Raw genomic sequence first — 16,813 nt, forward strand, 5'->3', positions numbered from 1 at the left:
TCATTCCCCAAACTCAGTCCAGAACTGCCCCTTTTTTGGTTGGGCTTGCTATATGCTGGCTAAAAAAGTTCTCCTGAATGCATTTTAAGAATTTTGTGCCCTCTATACCTTTTAAACTGATTCTATCCCCAGTTAATATTGGGGTAGTTGAAATTCCCAACTGTTACTACCCTATTCCTTTTGCTCTTCTCAGCAATTTGTCTACATATTTGCTCTTCTATCTTCCTGGCTGTTTGGGGCCTGTAGTAAGCTGGGTGTGATTGCCCTTTTTTGTTTTTCAGTTCAACCCATATGGCCTCATTTGATGATCCTTCCACCATATCATTCCTCCTCATAGCTGTAATTGTTTCTTTAACCAATATTGCAACCCCCTCCTTTTTTATCTATCTCATCTGAAAACCAGGAATGTTGAGCTGCTGTTCCTACCCCTTTTTAAGCCATATTTCAGTAATGGTTATATCATCATACTTCCAAGTGTCTACCTTTGGCCTCAGCTCACCTGCCTTATTCACTATACTCCTTGCACTGAAGTATATACCATTAAGCACTGCCAAACTCCTTTGTTGTCTGCTTTCTAGCCTTTGTTTCCTCAGCTTTCCACACTTGCTTACTAATTTTCAGTTTTCCATTTCCAGCTTTGTTGCTCTCTCTTCTGAATCAGGTCCCCATCCCCCTGCCAAACTAGTTAAACCCCCCCCCAACAGCACTAGCAAACCTTCTTGTGATGTTTTTGATCCCGGTCCTGTTGTTCAACCCTCATCTGGCTTGTATAGATCCCAACTCCCACAGAATCGGTTCCAACGTCCCAGGAATCTTCTGTATCATCTTTCCAGTTACATATTCATCCGCATTATCCTCCTATTTCTGTACTTACTAGCATGTGGTGCTGGGAGTAACCCGGAGATTACTACCTTTGAGGTCATCCTTATTAATTTCTTTCCTTAGCTCCCCAAAATCTACCTGCAGGACCTCATCCCTCCTTCTACCTATGTCATTGATACCAATACAGACCATAACCTCTGGTTATTAACCCTCACTCTCTCCATATTCTGCAGCCACTAAGTGACATCCTGGACCTTGGAATCAGGGAAGCAACATAGCATCCTGGAATCATATCTGCTGCCAAAGAAACACCTGTCTGTTCCCCTATCTGTAGAATCCCTTTATCACTATTGCTTTTCTCACCTTCCTGCTCCCCCTTGTACAGCTGAGCCACCCATACTGGACTTGGCTCTGGTTGTACTCCTCAGAGGAATCATTGTCCTCAACAGTATTCAGGCTGAATATTAGACAGACAGAAAGGGACTTCTGCACTACCTCTCTGGACTTCCTCGTCTATCTGGGGGTCACCCATTCTCTGTATGCCTGAACACTCTTCACCACCTGCCGAAATGTGCCATCCACGTAGTTCTAAATCTTGTGAATACACTGCATTGACACCAGCTGTTGCTCAAGCTCCAAAACCTGCAGCTCAAGCTCCTCCAACTGATGACACTTCCTGCAACACCGGTTGTCCAGGACACAAGAAGCGTCCTGGAGTTCCTGCAAATTAGCCATTTAATCATAATACTATTGTAAACTTCCTAATGTAAAATTCATTGGAATTCACTTACATTTGTTCATCTATTTCTTCTATCTGTCTATCCAAACGAACTTCTTCATCATCTTCTGCTACGATAGCTTCTGAAACCTTTAGGCAGCAAAGAAAACACCAATAAGTAAAGATGCACAAGTATCCACTATTGATCAAAGCAGCAGTTTTAAATCAACATATAAAAAATTTAAAACCTCAGGAAAGCAGCACTTCAAGTGAATCTGTAGCATTTAATTCTAACATAAAGGGGTGGAAATAAATTGAAGTTATCACAATAATGCTTGGTGGCAGTGAGCAAAGTAAGTCAGATATTGGGATGTATTAATAGGCTAATATTGAGTCAAAATAGCAAGGTAATCCTGGCACTTTATAATATCAATGGGGCGACCAGAATTAGAATATTATGTACAGTTCTGGTCGCCACAGTACAAAAAGGATATTGCAGCTATTGAAAGGATACAGGAGAGAGAGCAATCAGAATGATTGAGAGGATGGAAGGACTGGATTATGATGAGCGATCATGTATATTAGACATGTTCTCGCTGAAAAAGGTGATGTGATTGCTGTCTTTAGGATTTTAAAGGGACTAGAAAATACAATAATATGACAAGCTGTTTCACCTTGTCCAGAATAATAGAACCAATGGACACAGCCTGTGCTTGAAGTAGGCAAAATACATAACTAACATTTGGAAACACTATTTCAATGAGCAAGTGGCAACTAATTGGAACCAGCTCCCTAGGTAAAATGATATTAATTCATTCAAATGCAAATTAGATAGATTCTTTCAGAAAATAGCATTTTGGTTAACAGTACAGGAGTAATTGTGACTTTGGACCTATGGTTCCCAAAGATTTCCCCCATTGGGGCTTTCCTCGCCTCATGCCTGGGACTGTTATGGACTGGTTGATAGAGATTGATTGTAGAACCGCAGACAGCTATGATTAGTCAACAATTCCATTTCTGCTGTATCATGCAACGACCAGAATGGTGGAAAGCAAATGAAATGGACTTTGGTCTTTTATTGTCTAGCAATTCCTATGTTCCTGATAACAATTGTGTAGCTGTAATTCATATCACACAGAAATCAGTTTATTTCAAAAGGCACATTACAAGTTCGATGGTCAAAGGCCAAGTATGTGACTGGTACTTATCTACAGAATTTCAGCAGATAAAATCAAAACTCGACTTAGTCAAAGATAGTCCAACAAAACACTGAACTGAGCTGATATGAGGATTTCCCTATATTTGACTCCAAGATTGTGCTGAATTAGTTGATCTGAGTTAGGAGTGGCTCTATAATTGGTCACAGTGTGCCTGGACTGGCAAGGATGTCAGGCAGACATTCTGATTGCTGATTGTAAAGCAATATCCTCTCCTGGAATATGAACATGTGGATAGGATCGCAAGTGGCAGTATGATATCATAGCTATTACAGAAACATGGCTTAAGGAGGGACAGGAATGGCAGCTCAACGTTCTTGGTTACAGGGTTTTCAGACACGATAGGGAGGGGGAATAAGAAAGGAGGGGGAGTGGCAATTTTGTTCTAGGAAACTATTACAGCTGTGAGGAGGGATGATATGTTGGAAGGTTCATCAAATGAGGCCAAATGGATTGAGCTAAGGAACAAAAAAGGGGCAATCACACTGCTGGGAGTGTACTATAGACCCCCAGTCAGAGGGAGATAAAAGAGCAAATATGCAGGCAAATCTCTGAGAAGTGCAAGAACAATAGGGCAGTAATAGTAGAGGATTTTAACTACCCCAATATTAACCGGGATGGCTTTAGTGTGAAAGGAATTGAGGGAGCAGAATTCTTGTGGTGCATTCAGAAGAACTTTTTTGCCCAGTATGTAGCAAGTTCAACAAGAGAGGGTGCAGTTTTAGACTTAGTTTCAGGAAAAGATGATGGGCAGGCGGAAGGAGTGGCAGTGGGAGAGCATTTTGGTGGTAGTGATCATAATTCAGTCAGTTTTAACATAATTATGGAAAATGACAGATGGACAGGAGTTAGAGTTCTTAATTGGGGCAAGGCCAATTTTACTAAACTGAGGAGTGATTTAGCGAAAGTGGACAGAAACAGCTAATTGAAGTTAAATCAGTGTCAGAGCAGTGGCAGGCATTCAAGGGATTCAGAGTAAACATGTTCCACAAAGAAAAAGGGTGAGATGGCTAAATCTAGAGCCCCCTGGATATCAAGGAGCTTACAGGGCAAGATAAGGCAGAAAAGGAATGCTTATGTCCGACACCGAGAACACAAAAGTACAGAAAGCCGAGAGGAGTATAGAAAGTGGAGGGGTGAAATCAAAAAGGAAATTAGGAAAGCAAAGAGAGGGCATGAAAGAATATTGGCAAGCAAAATCAAGGTGAACCCAAAGATGTTTTATCAATATATTAAGAGTAACAGGATAACTACGGAGAGAGCAGGGCCCTTTAAAGAGCAAAAAGGTAACCTATGTGTAGGGGCGGAAGATGTTGACATGGTTCTTAATGAATACTTTGCGTCTGTCTTCACAAAAGCAGGGGACGATGCAGATATTGTAGTTGAGGAGGGGTTTGAAGTATTGGATGTTATAAACATAGAGAGAGAGAGCGAGAGAGAGAGAGAGAGAGAGGAAGTATTAATGGGGTTAGCATCCTTGAAAGTTGATAAATCACCAGGGCCAGATGAAATGTACCCTAGGCTGTTAAAAGAAGAGAGAGAGGAAATAGCAGAAGGTCTGACCATCATTTTCCAGTCCTCACTGGATTCAGGTCTGGTGCTGGACGATTGGAAAACTGCTAATGTTGTATCTCTGTTTAAAAAGGAAGCGAGGGTTAGACCAAATAATTACAGGCCAGTCAGTCTAACCTCAAGTTATTGGAATCTATTCTGAGCGACACGATAAACTGTCACTTAAAAAGGCACAGGTTAATCAAGGATTGTCAACATGGCTCTGTTAAGGGAAAATCTTGTTTGACCAACTTGATCGAATTTTTTGAAAAAGCAACAAGGAAGATAGATGAGGGTAGTGCAGTTGATGGGGTCTACATGGATTTTAGTAAAGGCTTTTGACAAGGTACCACATGGCAGACTGGTTAAAAAAATAAAATCCCATGGGATCCAGGGAAATGCAGCAAGGTGGATACAAAATTGGCTCAGTGGCAGGAAACAAAGGATAACTGTTGACGGGTGTTTTTGCGACTGGAGGGCTGTTTCCAGTGGTATGCCGCAGGGCTCAGTACTGGGTCCCTGCTTTTTGTGGTATATATTAACGATTTGGACGTAAACGTAGGGGGCATGATCAAGAGGTTTGCAGACGACACAAAGATTGCCCATGTGGTAGATTGCAAGGAGGATAGCTGTAGGCTGCAGGAAGATATTGATGGTCTGGTCAGATGGGCAGAAAAGTGGCAAATGGAATACAATCTGGAGAAGTGTGAGGTGATGCATTTGGGGAGGTCAAACTAGGCAAAGGAATACATGATTAATGGGAAAATACTGAGAAGTGTAGGACAGGTCGATAAGGTGGTTAAGAAGGCATATGGAATCCTTTCCTTTATTAGCTGAGGTATAGAATATAAGAGCAGGGAGGTTATGCTGGAACTGTATAAATCATTGGTTAGGCCACAACTTGAGTACTGTGAGTAGTTCTGGTCACCTCATTACAGAAAGGATGTAATTGCTCTAGAGCGGGTACATAGGAGATTTACGAGGATGTTGCCAGGACTGGAAAAATGCAGCTCTGAGGAAAGAATGGATAGGCCGGGGATGTTCGCCTTGGAACAGAGAAGGCTGAGGGGAGATCTAATTGAAATGTACAAAATTTTGAGAGGCCAGGATATAGTGGAGGTGAAGGGCCTCTTCACCTTAGCAGAGAGGTCAGTGAAGAGGGGCCATAGATTTAAAGTAATTGGTAGAAAAAGTAGAGGGGAGATGAGGAAAACCTTTTTAACCCAGAGGGTGTTGGGGGTCTGGAACTCACTGCCTGAAGGGATAGTTGAGGCAGAAACCCTCAACTCATCCAAAAGGAGTCTGTACATGCACCTCAAGTGCCGTAATCTGCAGGGCTAGAGACCAAATGCTGGAAGGTGGGACTAGAATAGGTGGATCGTTTCTCGGCTGGAACAGACACGATGGGCCAAGTGGCCTCTTTCTGTGCCTTAAACTTTCTGTGATTTTGTCTTCAGAAATGCCAATGACCACCTAGGTAAGGCACTGAAAAGTTATCAGACCTGCGAAACACACCCCAACTTTCATAAGGGAAGCAAAGGTGATCTCATTGAAACATGCAAGATTCTGAAGGGGCTTGACAGGGTGGACACTGAGAGGTTGTTTCCCCTGACTGGGGAATCTAGAACACGGAAGCACAGTCTCAGGGTAAGGATCAATCATTTAGGACTGAGATGAGGTGAAACTTCTTCACTCAGAGGGTTGTAAATCTTTGAAATTCTCTTCCGCAAAGGGTTGTGAATGCTCCACCATTGAGTGTTTTTAAGGCTGAGATAGATAGATTTTTGGTCTCAGGGAATCAAGGGATATGGGGAGTGGGTGGGAAAGTGGAAGTGAGGCAGAGGATCAGCCAGGATCGTACTGAGTGGCGAAGCAGGCTCAAGGGGCCGTATGGTCTACTCCTGCTCCTATTTCTTATGTTCTACGTGTAGGAAGAAAGAAAAAATAATCTAATAATCAAATTGAGGTGCGAAGAAAACCAGTGAATGCTACAATTATGAAAAAAGGATAGAAAAGGATAGAAAAAGATACAAATGCATGGCAGTCCTGTCAGCATTTGAAAGAGATAACAGAATTCTGAGTGAGACTATCCAAATATCTTTCTCTTTCAGATATTACTGCTGTGCATTACTAACACTTGCAGTTTTATTTTTTGGTAATCAGTTTCTTAATCTGCATCTGATGCAATCTGCAAATAAACGTAACAAATATGGAGTTTGGCACTCAAATAGCAAAGCAACCAGTTCTCAGAAGGTTGTTACTTTTTAAAGAGTAATGGAGTTACTGACATCATCTTGATACTTTCGCCTCTCTCCCCAAACAACACCCGTCAGCCGTGCAGAGAACAACCCAGAACCATCACCAGACTTTATGTCCACATAGTTGAATGACAGCATGTGGGAATGCACTATTTCCAGGGAAGGAGAATAATATAAAAGCAAAATATCGTGGATGCTGGAAATTTGAAATAAAAACAGAAAATGCTGCAAGTATTCAGCATATGTGGAGACAGAAACAGAGTTCATGTTTTAGGTCAATGACCTTCAGAACTGGGAAAAGTTAGGAATGTAAAAAGTTTTAAGCAAGTGAAAGGAGGGAGGGTGGGATAAAACAAAAAAGAACAAAAGGAAAAGTCTGTGATAGGTTGGAAGACAGGAGAGATTAAATGACAAGTGTTGATAATGCAGGGCCAAAGAGAGTGGGAATGGGACAAGTAAAGAAACAAAAAATGCGTCGAGAGGAGGTGCGCAAGGCAGAATCATGAACAGCTGCCATCCAAAACCAAAAACTAGAGTTAAACCGATACCTGCAAAGATGAAGGAAACAAAATTGGGGCAAAGATTACACTCTGAAATTGTTGAACTCAATGGAAGGCTGTAAAGTGCCAAATCAAAGCATGAGGTGCTGTTCCTCAAGCTTACATTGAGCTTTGTTAGAACACTGCAGGAGGCCGAGGGCAGAGAGGTCAGCGTGACAGCAAGGTGAAGAATTAAAATGACAGGCAACTGGAAGCTCAGGGTCATGCCTGTGGACTGAACAGAAGTGTCCCAAAAAGCGGCCACCCAATCTGTGTTTGGTTTCCTCAATGTAGACTGCATTGTGAGCACAGTATACTAAATTGAAAGAAGTGGACATAAATTGTTGTTTCACCTGGACATGTTTGAGGCCATGGACAGTGAGGAAAATGGAGGTTTTAGGGCAGTTCTTGTAACTCCTGCACTTGCATGGGAAGGTGTGGTGGGAAGGGGAGGGGGTGATTGAGCAGTAGACCAAGGTATCGTGAAGGAAACAGTCCCTTCGGAATGCTGAAAAGGGAAGGGATAGAACTATATGTTTGGTGGCAGCATCACACTGGAGGTGGCAGAAGGTGATGACAAGAGGAACTCAATCATGGTTCTGGGAGGGATGGGAAAGAGGTGAGAACAAAAGTGTGGGAAATGGGATGGACAGGCTCGAGAGCCGTGTCTACCACGGTGAGGGGGAATCCTCACTTGAAAAGAAAGGACGACATATTAGATGTGCTGGTATGAAAGATTGCATCATCAGAACAGATGCAACAGAGACAGAGAATCTCATAGAATGGAATGGAGTCTATATAGGAAGTAGGGTGTGAGGAAGTGTAGTTGAGAGAGCTGAGGAGTCAGTGGGCTTATAATGAATATTCATTGACAGTCTCTCACTTGAAATTGAAACGAGGGGGTCACAATTCGTGGCGTGCCCTCGCCTGTTCAGATCAAGGTGGGCAACATGCAAACTTCGTGTACCCAACTCTTCCGAACAATTGTAGGGTTTGCCCAAAGGGCTCCCATGCTACTTTCTACTCCTGAATGATGCCTGTGGCCCCTTCGCACAGCAGGGGTCCTGGCGACGTTGTCTGCAGGCCACGTGATACAGCCAGCACTCTCAACTTTAAGGCAGAGTGTATCTTAAAGGGAAGCTGAACAAAAATATTGCTGCAATATAAAATATTGCAAAGTGAATACGAGGGCAGACAGAGGGATCCACAGTGACAGATGTGGCACTGGAGACATTAGTGGCTGAGGTGGGCAGGAGGACTAAAGACCATGGGCCCGGAAACCTTCAAACACTCAGAATGGACAGGGAGCAGATGGCCAGCAGGGCTAACTCCCAGAGTCATGACCCAAGGACGTAGCAACAGTGCCGTAAGAATTTGAATGACCTCAAGCAAGTGGTCAACGTCATCTTCACGTGACATCTCCAACCCATCACAGTTCCTCAAGCTACTCAATGCACCACACTGCCATCATTCACTCAGCAGCACTCCCTGGCACTCAGGACTCACACCAAACTTCCAAATACCTCAGCTCATCCTCACACATCTACTAATGAGCCAGTATCACACCGACTTCTCACTGTCTCCACATTGTCATGGTCCTGTAGTTTTTTTTTTCTTTGCCTTTAAGGCTTGCACAGGATCAGTATTGCTTTAAGAACCAGCACGCCTCAGGAGTTATAGGAAGGTGCATTTTTGTTGCCTTAGAAACAGCCATTTGGAGACTCCGATTCAAAGGGTGCATTCTCGTTACCATAGATACAGCAACTGGGAGTGAGATTCAAGCGCTACATTTGTTATAATTCAATTTTGAACTGGCTTTTTAGTTGAAGACAGTTTGTTCGAACAGAACACAGACACAAAGGACACAGCAGACAGCTGTGGTGTTTAGCACCTGAAAAAAGAGCTCTCAACCATTTAAACTAAAGGAATAGAATTCAAGTCTGTTTAATTATTCTCTCTCAAAATTTTAAAAAAATCAAGCCAAAAACAGGTGGCTCTGATAATTTGAACTGAAAGAAAGGAAGTTAGACTGTGCCAATCTTTTATCCCTCAAAAACTCTAAAGTCAGATTGATTCTATTGGAAGTGTTTGCAAGTCGTTAATTGTTGAAATTCACTGGAGAAGGAAAGCATCACCTACTGTTGGAGTTAGACTATGGACTGTTCTAATGTGGAATGGGAACCTAAATTGTAGTCCCAGTGTACAGGATGTTGAGAGTAGTGAGGTCAGGGATAAGGTTACAACGACGCAAGAGGGCACTGGCAAGCAAGAACTTGGTTTAAAGTGTGTCTACTTCAACGCCAGGAGCATCCGGAATAAGGTGGGTGAGCTTGCAGCATGGGTTGGGACCTGGGATCTCGATGTAGTGGCCATTTCGGAGACATGGGTAGAGCAGGGGCAGGAATGGATGTTGCAGGTTCCGGGATTTAGATGTTTCAGTAAGAACAGAGAAGATGGTAAAAGAGGAGGGGGTGTGGCATTGTTAATCAAGGAGAGTATTACAGCGGCAGAAAGGACGTTTGAGGACTCGTCTACTGAGGTAGTATGGGCCGAGGTTAGAAACAGGAGAGGAGAGGTCACCCTGTTGGGAGTCTTCTATAGACCTCCGAATAGTTGCAGAGATGTAGAGGAAAGGATAGCGAAGATGATTCTCGACAGGGGCGAGAGTAACAGGGTAGTTGTTATGGGGGACTTCAACTTTCCAAATATTGACTGGAAATACTATAGTTCGAGTACTTTAGATGGGTCAGTTTTTGTCAAGTGTGTGCAGGAGGGTTTTCTGACACAGTATGTAGACATGCCAACCAGGGGCGATGCCACATTGGATTTGGTACTGGGTAATGAACCCGGCCAGGTGTTAGATTTAGATGTAGGTGAGCACTTTGGTGATAGTGATCACAATTCGGTTAGGTTTACCTTAGCGATGGGTAGGGACAGGTATATACCGCAAGGCAAGAATTATAGCTGGGGGAAAGGAAATTATGATGCGATTAGGCAAGATTTAGGATGCATAGGATGGGGAAGGAAACTGCAGGGGATGGGCACAATCGAAATGTGGAGCGTATTCAAGGAGCAGCTACTGTGTGTCCTTGATAAGTATGTACCTGTCAGGCAGGGAGGAAGTTGTCGAGCGAGGGAGCCGTGGTTTACTAAAGAAGTTGAAGCGCTTGTCAAAAGGAAGAAGGCGGCTTATGTTAGGATGAAACGTGAAGGCTCAGTTAGGGCGCTTGAGAGTTACAAGCTAGCCAGGAAGGATCTAAAGGGAGAGCTAAGAAGAGCAAGGAGAGGACACGAGAAGTCATTGGCGGATAGGATCAAGGAAAACCCTAAGGCTTTCTATAGGTATATCAGGAATAAAAGAATGACTAGAGTTAGATTAGGGCCAATCAAGGATAGTAGTGGGAAGTTGTGTGTGGAATCGGAGGAGATAGGGGAAGCGTTAAATGAATATTTTTCGTCAGTATTTACAGTAGAGAAAGAAAATGTTGTCGAGGAGAATACTGAGATTCAGACTGCTAGGCTAGATGGGATTGAGATTCACAAGGAGGAGGTGTTAGCAATTTTAGAAAGTGTGAAAATAGATAAGTCCCCTGGGCCAGATGGGATTTATCCTAGGATTCTCTGGGAAGCCAGGGAGGAGATTGCAGAGCCTTTGTCCTTGATCTTTATGTCGTCACTGTCGACAGGAATAGTGCCGGAAGACTGGAGGATAGCAAATGTTGTCCCTTGTTCAAGAAGGGGAGTAGAGACAGCCCTGGTAATTATAGACCTGTGAGCCTTACTTCGGTTGTGGGTAAAATGTTGGAAAAGGTTATAAGAGACAGGATTTATAATCATCTTGAAAAGAATAAGTTCATTAGCGATAGTCAGCACGGTTTTGTGAAGGGTAGGTCGTGCCTCACAAACCTTATTGAGTTTTTCGAGAAGGTGACCAAACAGGTGGATGCGGGTAAAGCAGTGGATGTGGTGTATATGGATTTCAGTAAGGCGTTTGATAAGGTTCCCCACGGTAGGCTATTGCAGAAAATACGGAAGTATGGGGCTGAAGGTGATTTAGAGCTTTGGATCAGAAATTGGCTAGCTGAAAGAAGACAGAGGGTGGTGGTTGATGGCAAATGTTCATCCTGGAGTTTAGTTACTAGTGGTGTACCGCAAGGATCTGTTTTGGGGCCACTGCTGTTTGTCATTTTTATAAATGACCTGGAAGAGGGTGTAGAAGGGTGGGTTAGTAAATTTGCGGATGACACGAAGGTCGGTGGAGTTGTGGATAGTGCCGAAGGATGTTGTAGGGTACAGAGGGACATAGATAGGCTGCAGAGCTGGGCTGAGAGATGGCAAATGGAGTTTAATGTGGAAAAGTGTGAGGTGATTCACTTTGGAAGGAGTAACAGGAATGCAGAGTACTGGGCTAATGGGAAGATTCTTGGTAGTGTAGATGAACAGAGAGATCTTGGTGTCCAGGTACATAAATCCCTGAAAGTTGCTACCCAGGTTAATAGGGCTGTTAAGAAGGCATATGGTGTGTTAGCTTTTATTAGTAGGGGGATCGAGTTTCGGAGCCACGAGGTCATGCTGCAGCTGTACAAAACTCTGGTGAGACCGCACCTGGAGTATTGCCTGCAGTTCTGGTCACCGCATTATAGGAAGGATGTTGAAGCTTTGGAAAGGGTGCAGAGGAGATTTACTAGGATGTTGCCTGGTATGGAGGGAAGGTCTTACGAGGAAAGGCTGAGGGACTTGAGGTTGTTTTCGTTGGAGAGAAGGAGGAGGAGAGGTGACTTAATAGAGACATATAAGATAATCAGAGGGTTAGATAGGGTGGATAGTGAGAGTCTTTTTCCTCGGATGGTGATGGCAAACACGAGGGGACATAGCTGTAAGTTGAGGGGTGATAGATATAGGACAGATGTGAGAGGTAGTTTTTTTACTCAGAGAGTAGTAGGGACGTGGAACACCCTGCCTGCAACAGTAGTAGACTCGCCAACTTTAAGGGCATTTACGTGGTCATTGGATAGACATATGGACGAAAATGGAATAGTGTAGGTCAGATGGTTTCACAGGTCGCGCAACATCGAGGGCCGAAGGGCCTGTACTGTGCTGTAATGTTCTAATTCTAAAAAACAAAAAACTTTTGTCTGCATCGGATAACTGTAAGGGCTTCAAACAACATTCTGTGAAGACTTCAAGTAACACTGGTCTGTAAATTTGCAAGGATTCTAATTTTTGCTATTTTAAATGTTGTTTATATCTTCATAGTGTTTAAGAATTTAGTTCTGCTAATTAAAGAGTTAATTTGTTGATTTAAAGACACCTGGTTTGGTTAGCCTCATTCTGGGGGTTAATAAATGGTACAATTTGGCTGGGTCTTTCTTTAATTTAGAAAGTTTTAAACGATATGTTAGGCGATCTGTGGAGCGACGGGATTGAATTAACAGTGTGTTTCTCCCACCACAATCCGAATCGTATATTTTGATTGGGGGCTTTGACAGGAGTGGTCGGTCGTAACAACATACTATCAGCTATTCAGCTATGGCAGCCACATCACCCAAACACAGTGCTACACAAACACTGATATTCTGCCCTCTCTCTTACAGGACAAGGTAGTGCACAATAAAAGGGGACAGAGCAGGAACAGCAGGGGACAAGGATGCCTGCATCGCTTGAGCTCTACGGAGGAGATGGTTCTCCACATCATGGGGTCAGTAACGATGGGACTCATGGTATCGCTGAGAACACTTAGGTTGTTCCTGCCTTATGCCCCTTCTCAACTCCCAGCACATGCTCATCTTGCTGTCTGATATGATGAACGAACTGCAGATGGCGTGACCATGGACCTCTTACTTCCCACTCTACCCCCTGATACCCTCACACCAAACAGGGAATATAGACCAGTTAGCCTTACATCAGTAGTGGGGAAAATGCTGGAGTCTATTATAAAGAATGTGATAGCAGAACACCTGGAAAGCATAAACGGGATTGGACAAAGTCAGCATGGGTTTCCAAAAGGAAAATCATACTTAACAAATCTATTTGTAGAATAAATAAGGGAGAACCAGTGGATGTGGTGTATTTGGATTTTCAGAAGGCTTTTGATAAGGTCCCACATAAGCGATTAGTGTGCAAAATTAAAGCACATGGGATTGGGGGTAATATACTGGCAAGGATTGAGAATTGGTTGTCAGACAGGAAACAGAGAGTAGGAATAAACGGGTCTTTTTCCGGGTGGCAGGCAGTGCCTAGTGGAGTACCGCAGGGATCAGTGCTTGGGCCCCAGCTTTTCACAATATATATTAATGACCTGGGTGAGGGAACTTAATGTAACATTTCCAAGTTTGCAGATGACACAAAGCTGGGGGGGGGGGGGGGGGGGGGGGGAATGTGAGCTGTGAGGAGGATACAAAGAGGCTCCAATTTGATTTGGACTGTCAAGGAGCCTGGAGAAGTCCGCAGGGTTATTAGAGTTTGCCCTATCCACAGCCTCTGCTCCATCTCCCTGGTGTGCTGCAGACCCAGAGGTACTGGCAGTGCAGCCCCTATACTTTTGTTCTGACAGGTCACCTACACCTCTGGCCTCCAACCCACGCCCCCACCCCCCATGACGATGCAGCAAGACCCTCTGGCAAATCCAGGAACTCACCAGAACAGAGTACTTCAGCAACAGAATAAGCTCCAAAATTTTAAACTTAGCTGCAATCAAGGTGCCTGGACTTTTAAATAATGTCATTGCAGGGCCACCTTACAGTTTCACGCTTGTTTTTTCTTACAGTAAAGAACACATACGCTGACTGCATATTTGTGACCTAAATTTGGGAAACTGGCATCATATCAGTTGGTTGGGTTCTGTGACATCAGGATAGCGCTGAATCAGAGCTTTCCAATGCACATAGGGAATGTAACTGTGCGGATATCCTGGTAGGACACCAGGTGGGCAGCTCAGAAACCAGCCAGCAGCACAACGCCAACCAATTTCATGCCTGAACTGTTTTAGAATCTAGTTAGCAAAGAATTGAATTTTCATTTTCCATTGGCTGGTTATCACATGAAAACCTAGTCATGGTTGCACCCACAAAGTCCTTAGGTGCTTTATTGTTTAATATGAATAGGCTTTCAGGGTGTTAAATACAGCCCTAATGCAAAAATCATAAAAATGAGGAGGATTAATTTGCTAAAAGAAATTATCTTCCCTTGAAAGCAACTTGTCAGTTTGTATTTTTCCTAGTTAGCTGTTTGTATTTCTTGCTGCATCCAACCTGAGTCAACCGACAAACTGAAAATGATCAATTCATAGGGGAGAGTAAGCAGAAATAACAGTTTACAAACCTGCCTATCCTCCCTGTCCTCTCATCAATCAGAGGCAGAAGAAATACAAATGAGTCTCATTTGTACGTTTACTGGAATCAGTTAAAACCAAAGGTGTATGACATTGCACTTACTGATATCAGTATTTGGTGATTAACAGTATAAACATTTTGCTTAGTTGCACACATGACTTCATAGTTTGAATCTAAATTAGAAACTAAGTATCAGACATATCTACTTACTAATATAGTACTATAAAGAAGACTTGCGTTTATATAGCTTCTTTTACAACCTCAGGAAGTCCCAAAGCGCTTTACAGCCACTGAAGTAGTTTTGAAGTATAATCACAGTTGTAATGTTGAAGATGCAGCAGCCAATTTGCACACAGCAAGATCACACAAACAGCAATGTGATAACGACCAGATAATATGTTTTAATGACATTGATGGAGGGATAAATATTGGCCAAGTCACTGGGACTCTCCTGCTCTTCTTCCAAAAGTGTTATGGGATCTTTTATGACACCTGAGAGTGTAAACAGAGCCTTGGATTAACATCACATCCGAAAGAGGACACCTCCCAACAGTGCAGCACTCCCTCGCTACTGCACTGGAGTGCCAGCCTAGATTTATGTGCTCAAGAACACAAGAAATAGGAGCAAAAGTAGATCATATGGCCCAGCGAGCCTGCTCTGCCATTCAATACGATCATGGCTGATCTTGGGCTTCGATTCCATTTTCCTGCCTGCTCCCCATATCCCTTGATTCCCTGCGAGATCAAAAATCTAATTATCCCAGCCTTAAATGTATTCAATGATGGAGCATCCACAACCCTCTGGGGTAGCGAATTCCAAAGATTCACAACCCTTTAAGTGAAGTAATTTCTCCTCATTTCAGGCCTGAATGATAGGCCCCTTATCCTGAGACTGTTCTCGTGTTCTATTTCCTTGACCAGTGGGAACAATCTCTCAGCTTCTACCCTATCAAGCCTTTTCAGAATCTTGTGTGTCTCAAGTAGATCGCCTCTCATTCTTCTAAACTCCAGAGAATATAGGCCCAATTTACACAGCCTCTCATTATAGGAGAACCCCCTCATTCCAGGGACCAATTTAGTAAATCTTCACTGCGCTGCCTCCAGTGCAAGTATATCCTTTCTTAAATGTGGTGACCAAAACTGCACACAATATTACAGGTGCGGTCTCACCAAAGCCCAGTACAATTTTAGGAGGACTTCTTTATTCCTGTACTACAATCTCCTTGCAATAAAGGCCAACATGCCATTCGCCTTCCTAATCGCCTGCTGCACCTGCATGTTAACTTTGTGCGTTCCTTGTACCAGTACCTCAGAGACTCTCTGAACATCAACCCTTACCAGTTTCACACCTTTTAAAAAATATTCTGCTTTTCCATTTTTACGACCAAAGTGAACAATTTCACACTTCCCTACATTATACTCCATTTGTCATCTTGTTGCCCACTCACTTAACCTATCTATATCTCTTTGCAGCCTCTCTACATCCTCCCCGCAGCTTACCGTTCCACTGAGCTTTGTATCAGCAAACTTAGATACATTACTCTGTCTCTTCATCCAAGTTATTAATATAGGAGTGTAAATAGCTGAGGCCCCAGCACTGATCCTTGCGGCACCCCACTATTCACCGCCTGCCAACTTGAAAATGCCCCATTTATGCTCACTCTTTGCTTCCAGTCTGTTAACTAATCCTCTATCCACGCTAATATATTACCCCCAACACCATGAGCCCTTATCTTGCCTATTAATCTTTTATGTGGCACCTTATCGACTACCTTTTGAAAATCCAGGTATACTACATCTACTGGTTCCCCTTTATCTACCCTACTAGTTACATCCTCAATAAATTCTAATAAATTTGTCAAACAAGATTTCCCTTTAGTAAAACCATGCTGACTTGTTCTAATCATACTATGCTTTTCCAAGTGCAATGTTAAAACTTCTTTCATAATAGTTTTCAGCATCTGCCCAATGACTGATGTTAGGCTAACTGGCCTGTAGTTCCCTGTTTTCTCTGTACCTCCTTTCTTGAAAAGTGGTGTAACATTTGCTAACTTCCAAGCTGACAGGACCATTCCTGAATCTAAGGAATTCTGGAAAATCATAGCCAGCGCATCCACTATCGCTGCAACTATCTCTTTTAGAACCCTAGGATGTAGGCCATCTGGTCCTGAGGACCTGTCCCTCAAGTTTCTCTAATACTTTTTCTCGACAGATATCAATATCCTTAATTTCTTCACTCTTTTAGCCCCAAGGTTACTGCCTATTTCTGGTATGGAACTTGTGCCTTCTACTGTGAAGAGGACCACAAAATATTTGTTCAATGCCTCTGCCATTTCCTCATTCCCTATGATGATTTCTCCTGTCTCTGCCTGTAAGG

The 16,813-nt window shown here is 43.2% G+C and overlaps 1 protein-coding gene across 1 annotated transcript in view; it reads right to left on the reverse strand.

Annotated features, from left to right (window-relative positions):
• znf830 (zinc finger protein 830) overlaps window positions 1-16,813 on the reverse strand; it is a 112,184-nt gene that overhangs the window by 15,935 nt on the left and 79,436 nt on the right. Inside the window, exon 9 of the mRNA XM_068010730.1 lies at window positions 1,614-1,690. Within this exon, the coding sequence (XP_067866831.1) occupies window positions 1,614-1,690 (77 nt within the window). The remainder of the gene's footprint in view (window positions 1-1,613; window positions 1,691-16,813) is intronic.

Source organism: Heterodontus francisci, chromosome 2 (assembly GCF_036365525.1).
Source record: "Heterodontus francisci isolate sHetFra1 chromosome 2, sHetFra1.hap1, whole genome shotgun sequence".
Classification (NCBI taxonomy): domain Eukaryota; kingdom Metazoa; phylum Chordata; class Chondrichthyes; order Heterodontiformes; family Heterodontidae; genus Heterodontus; species Heterodontus francisci.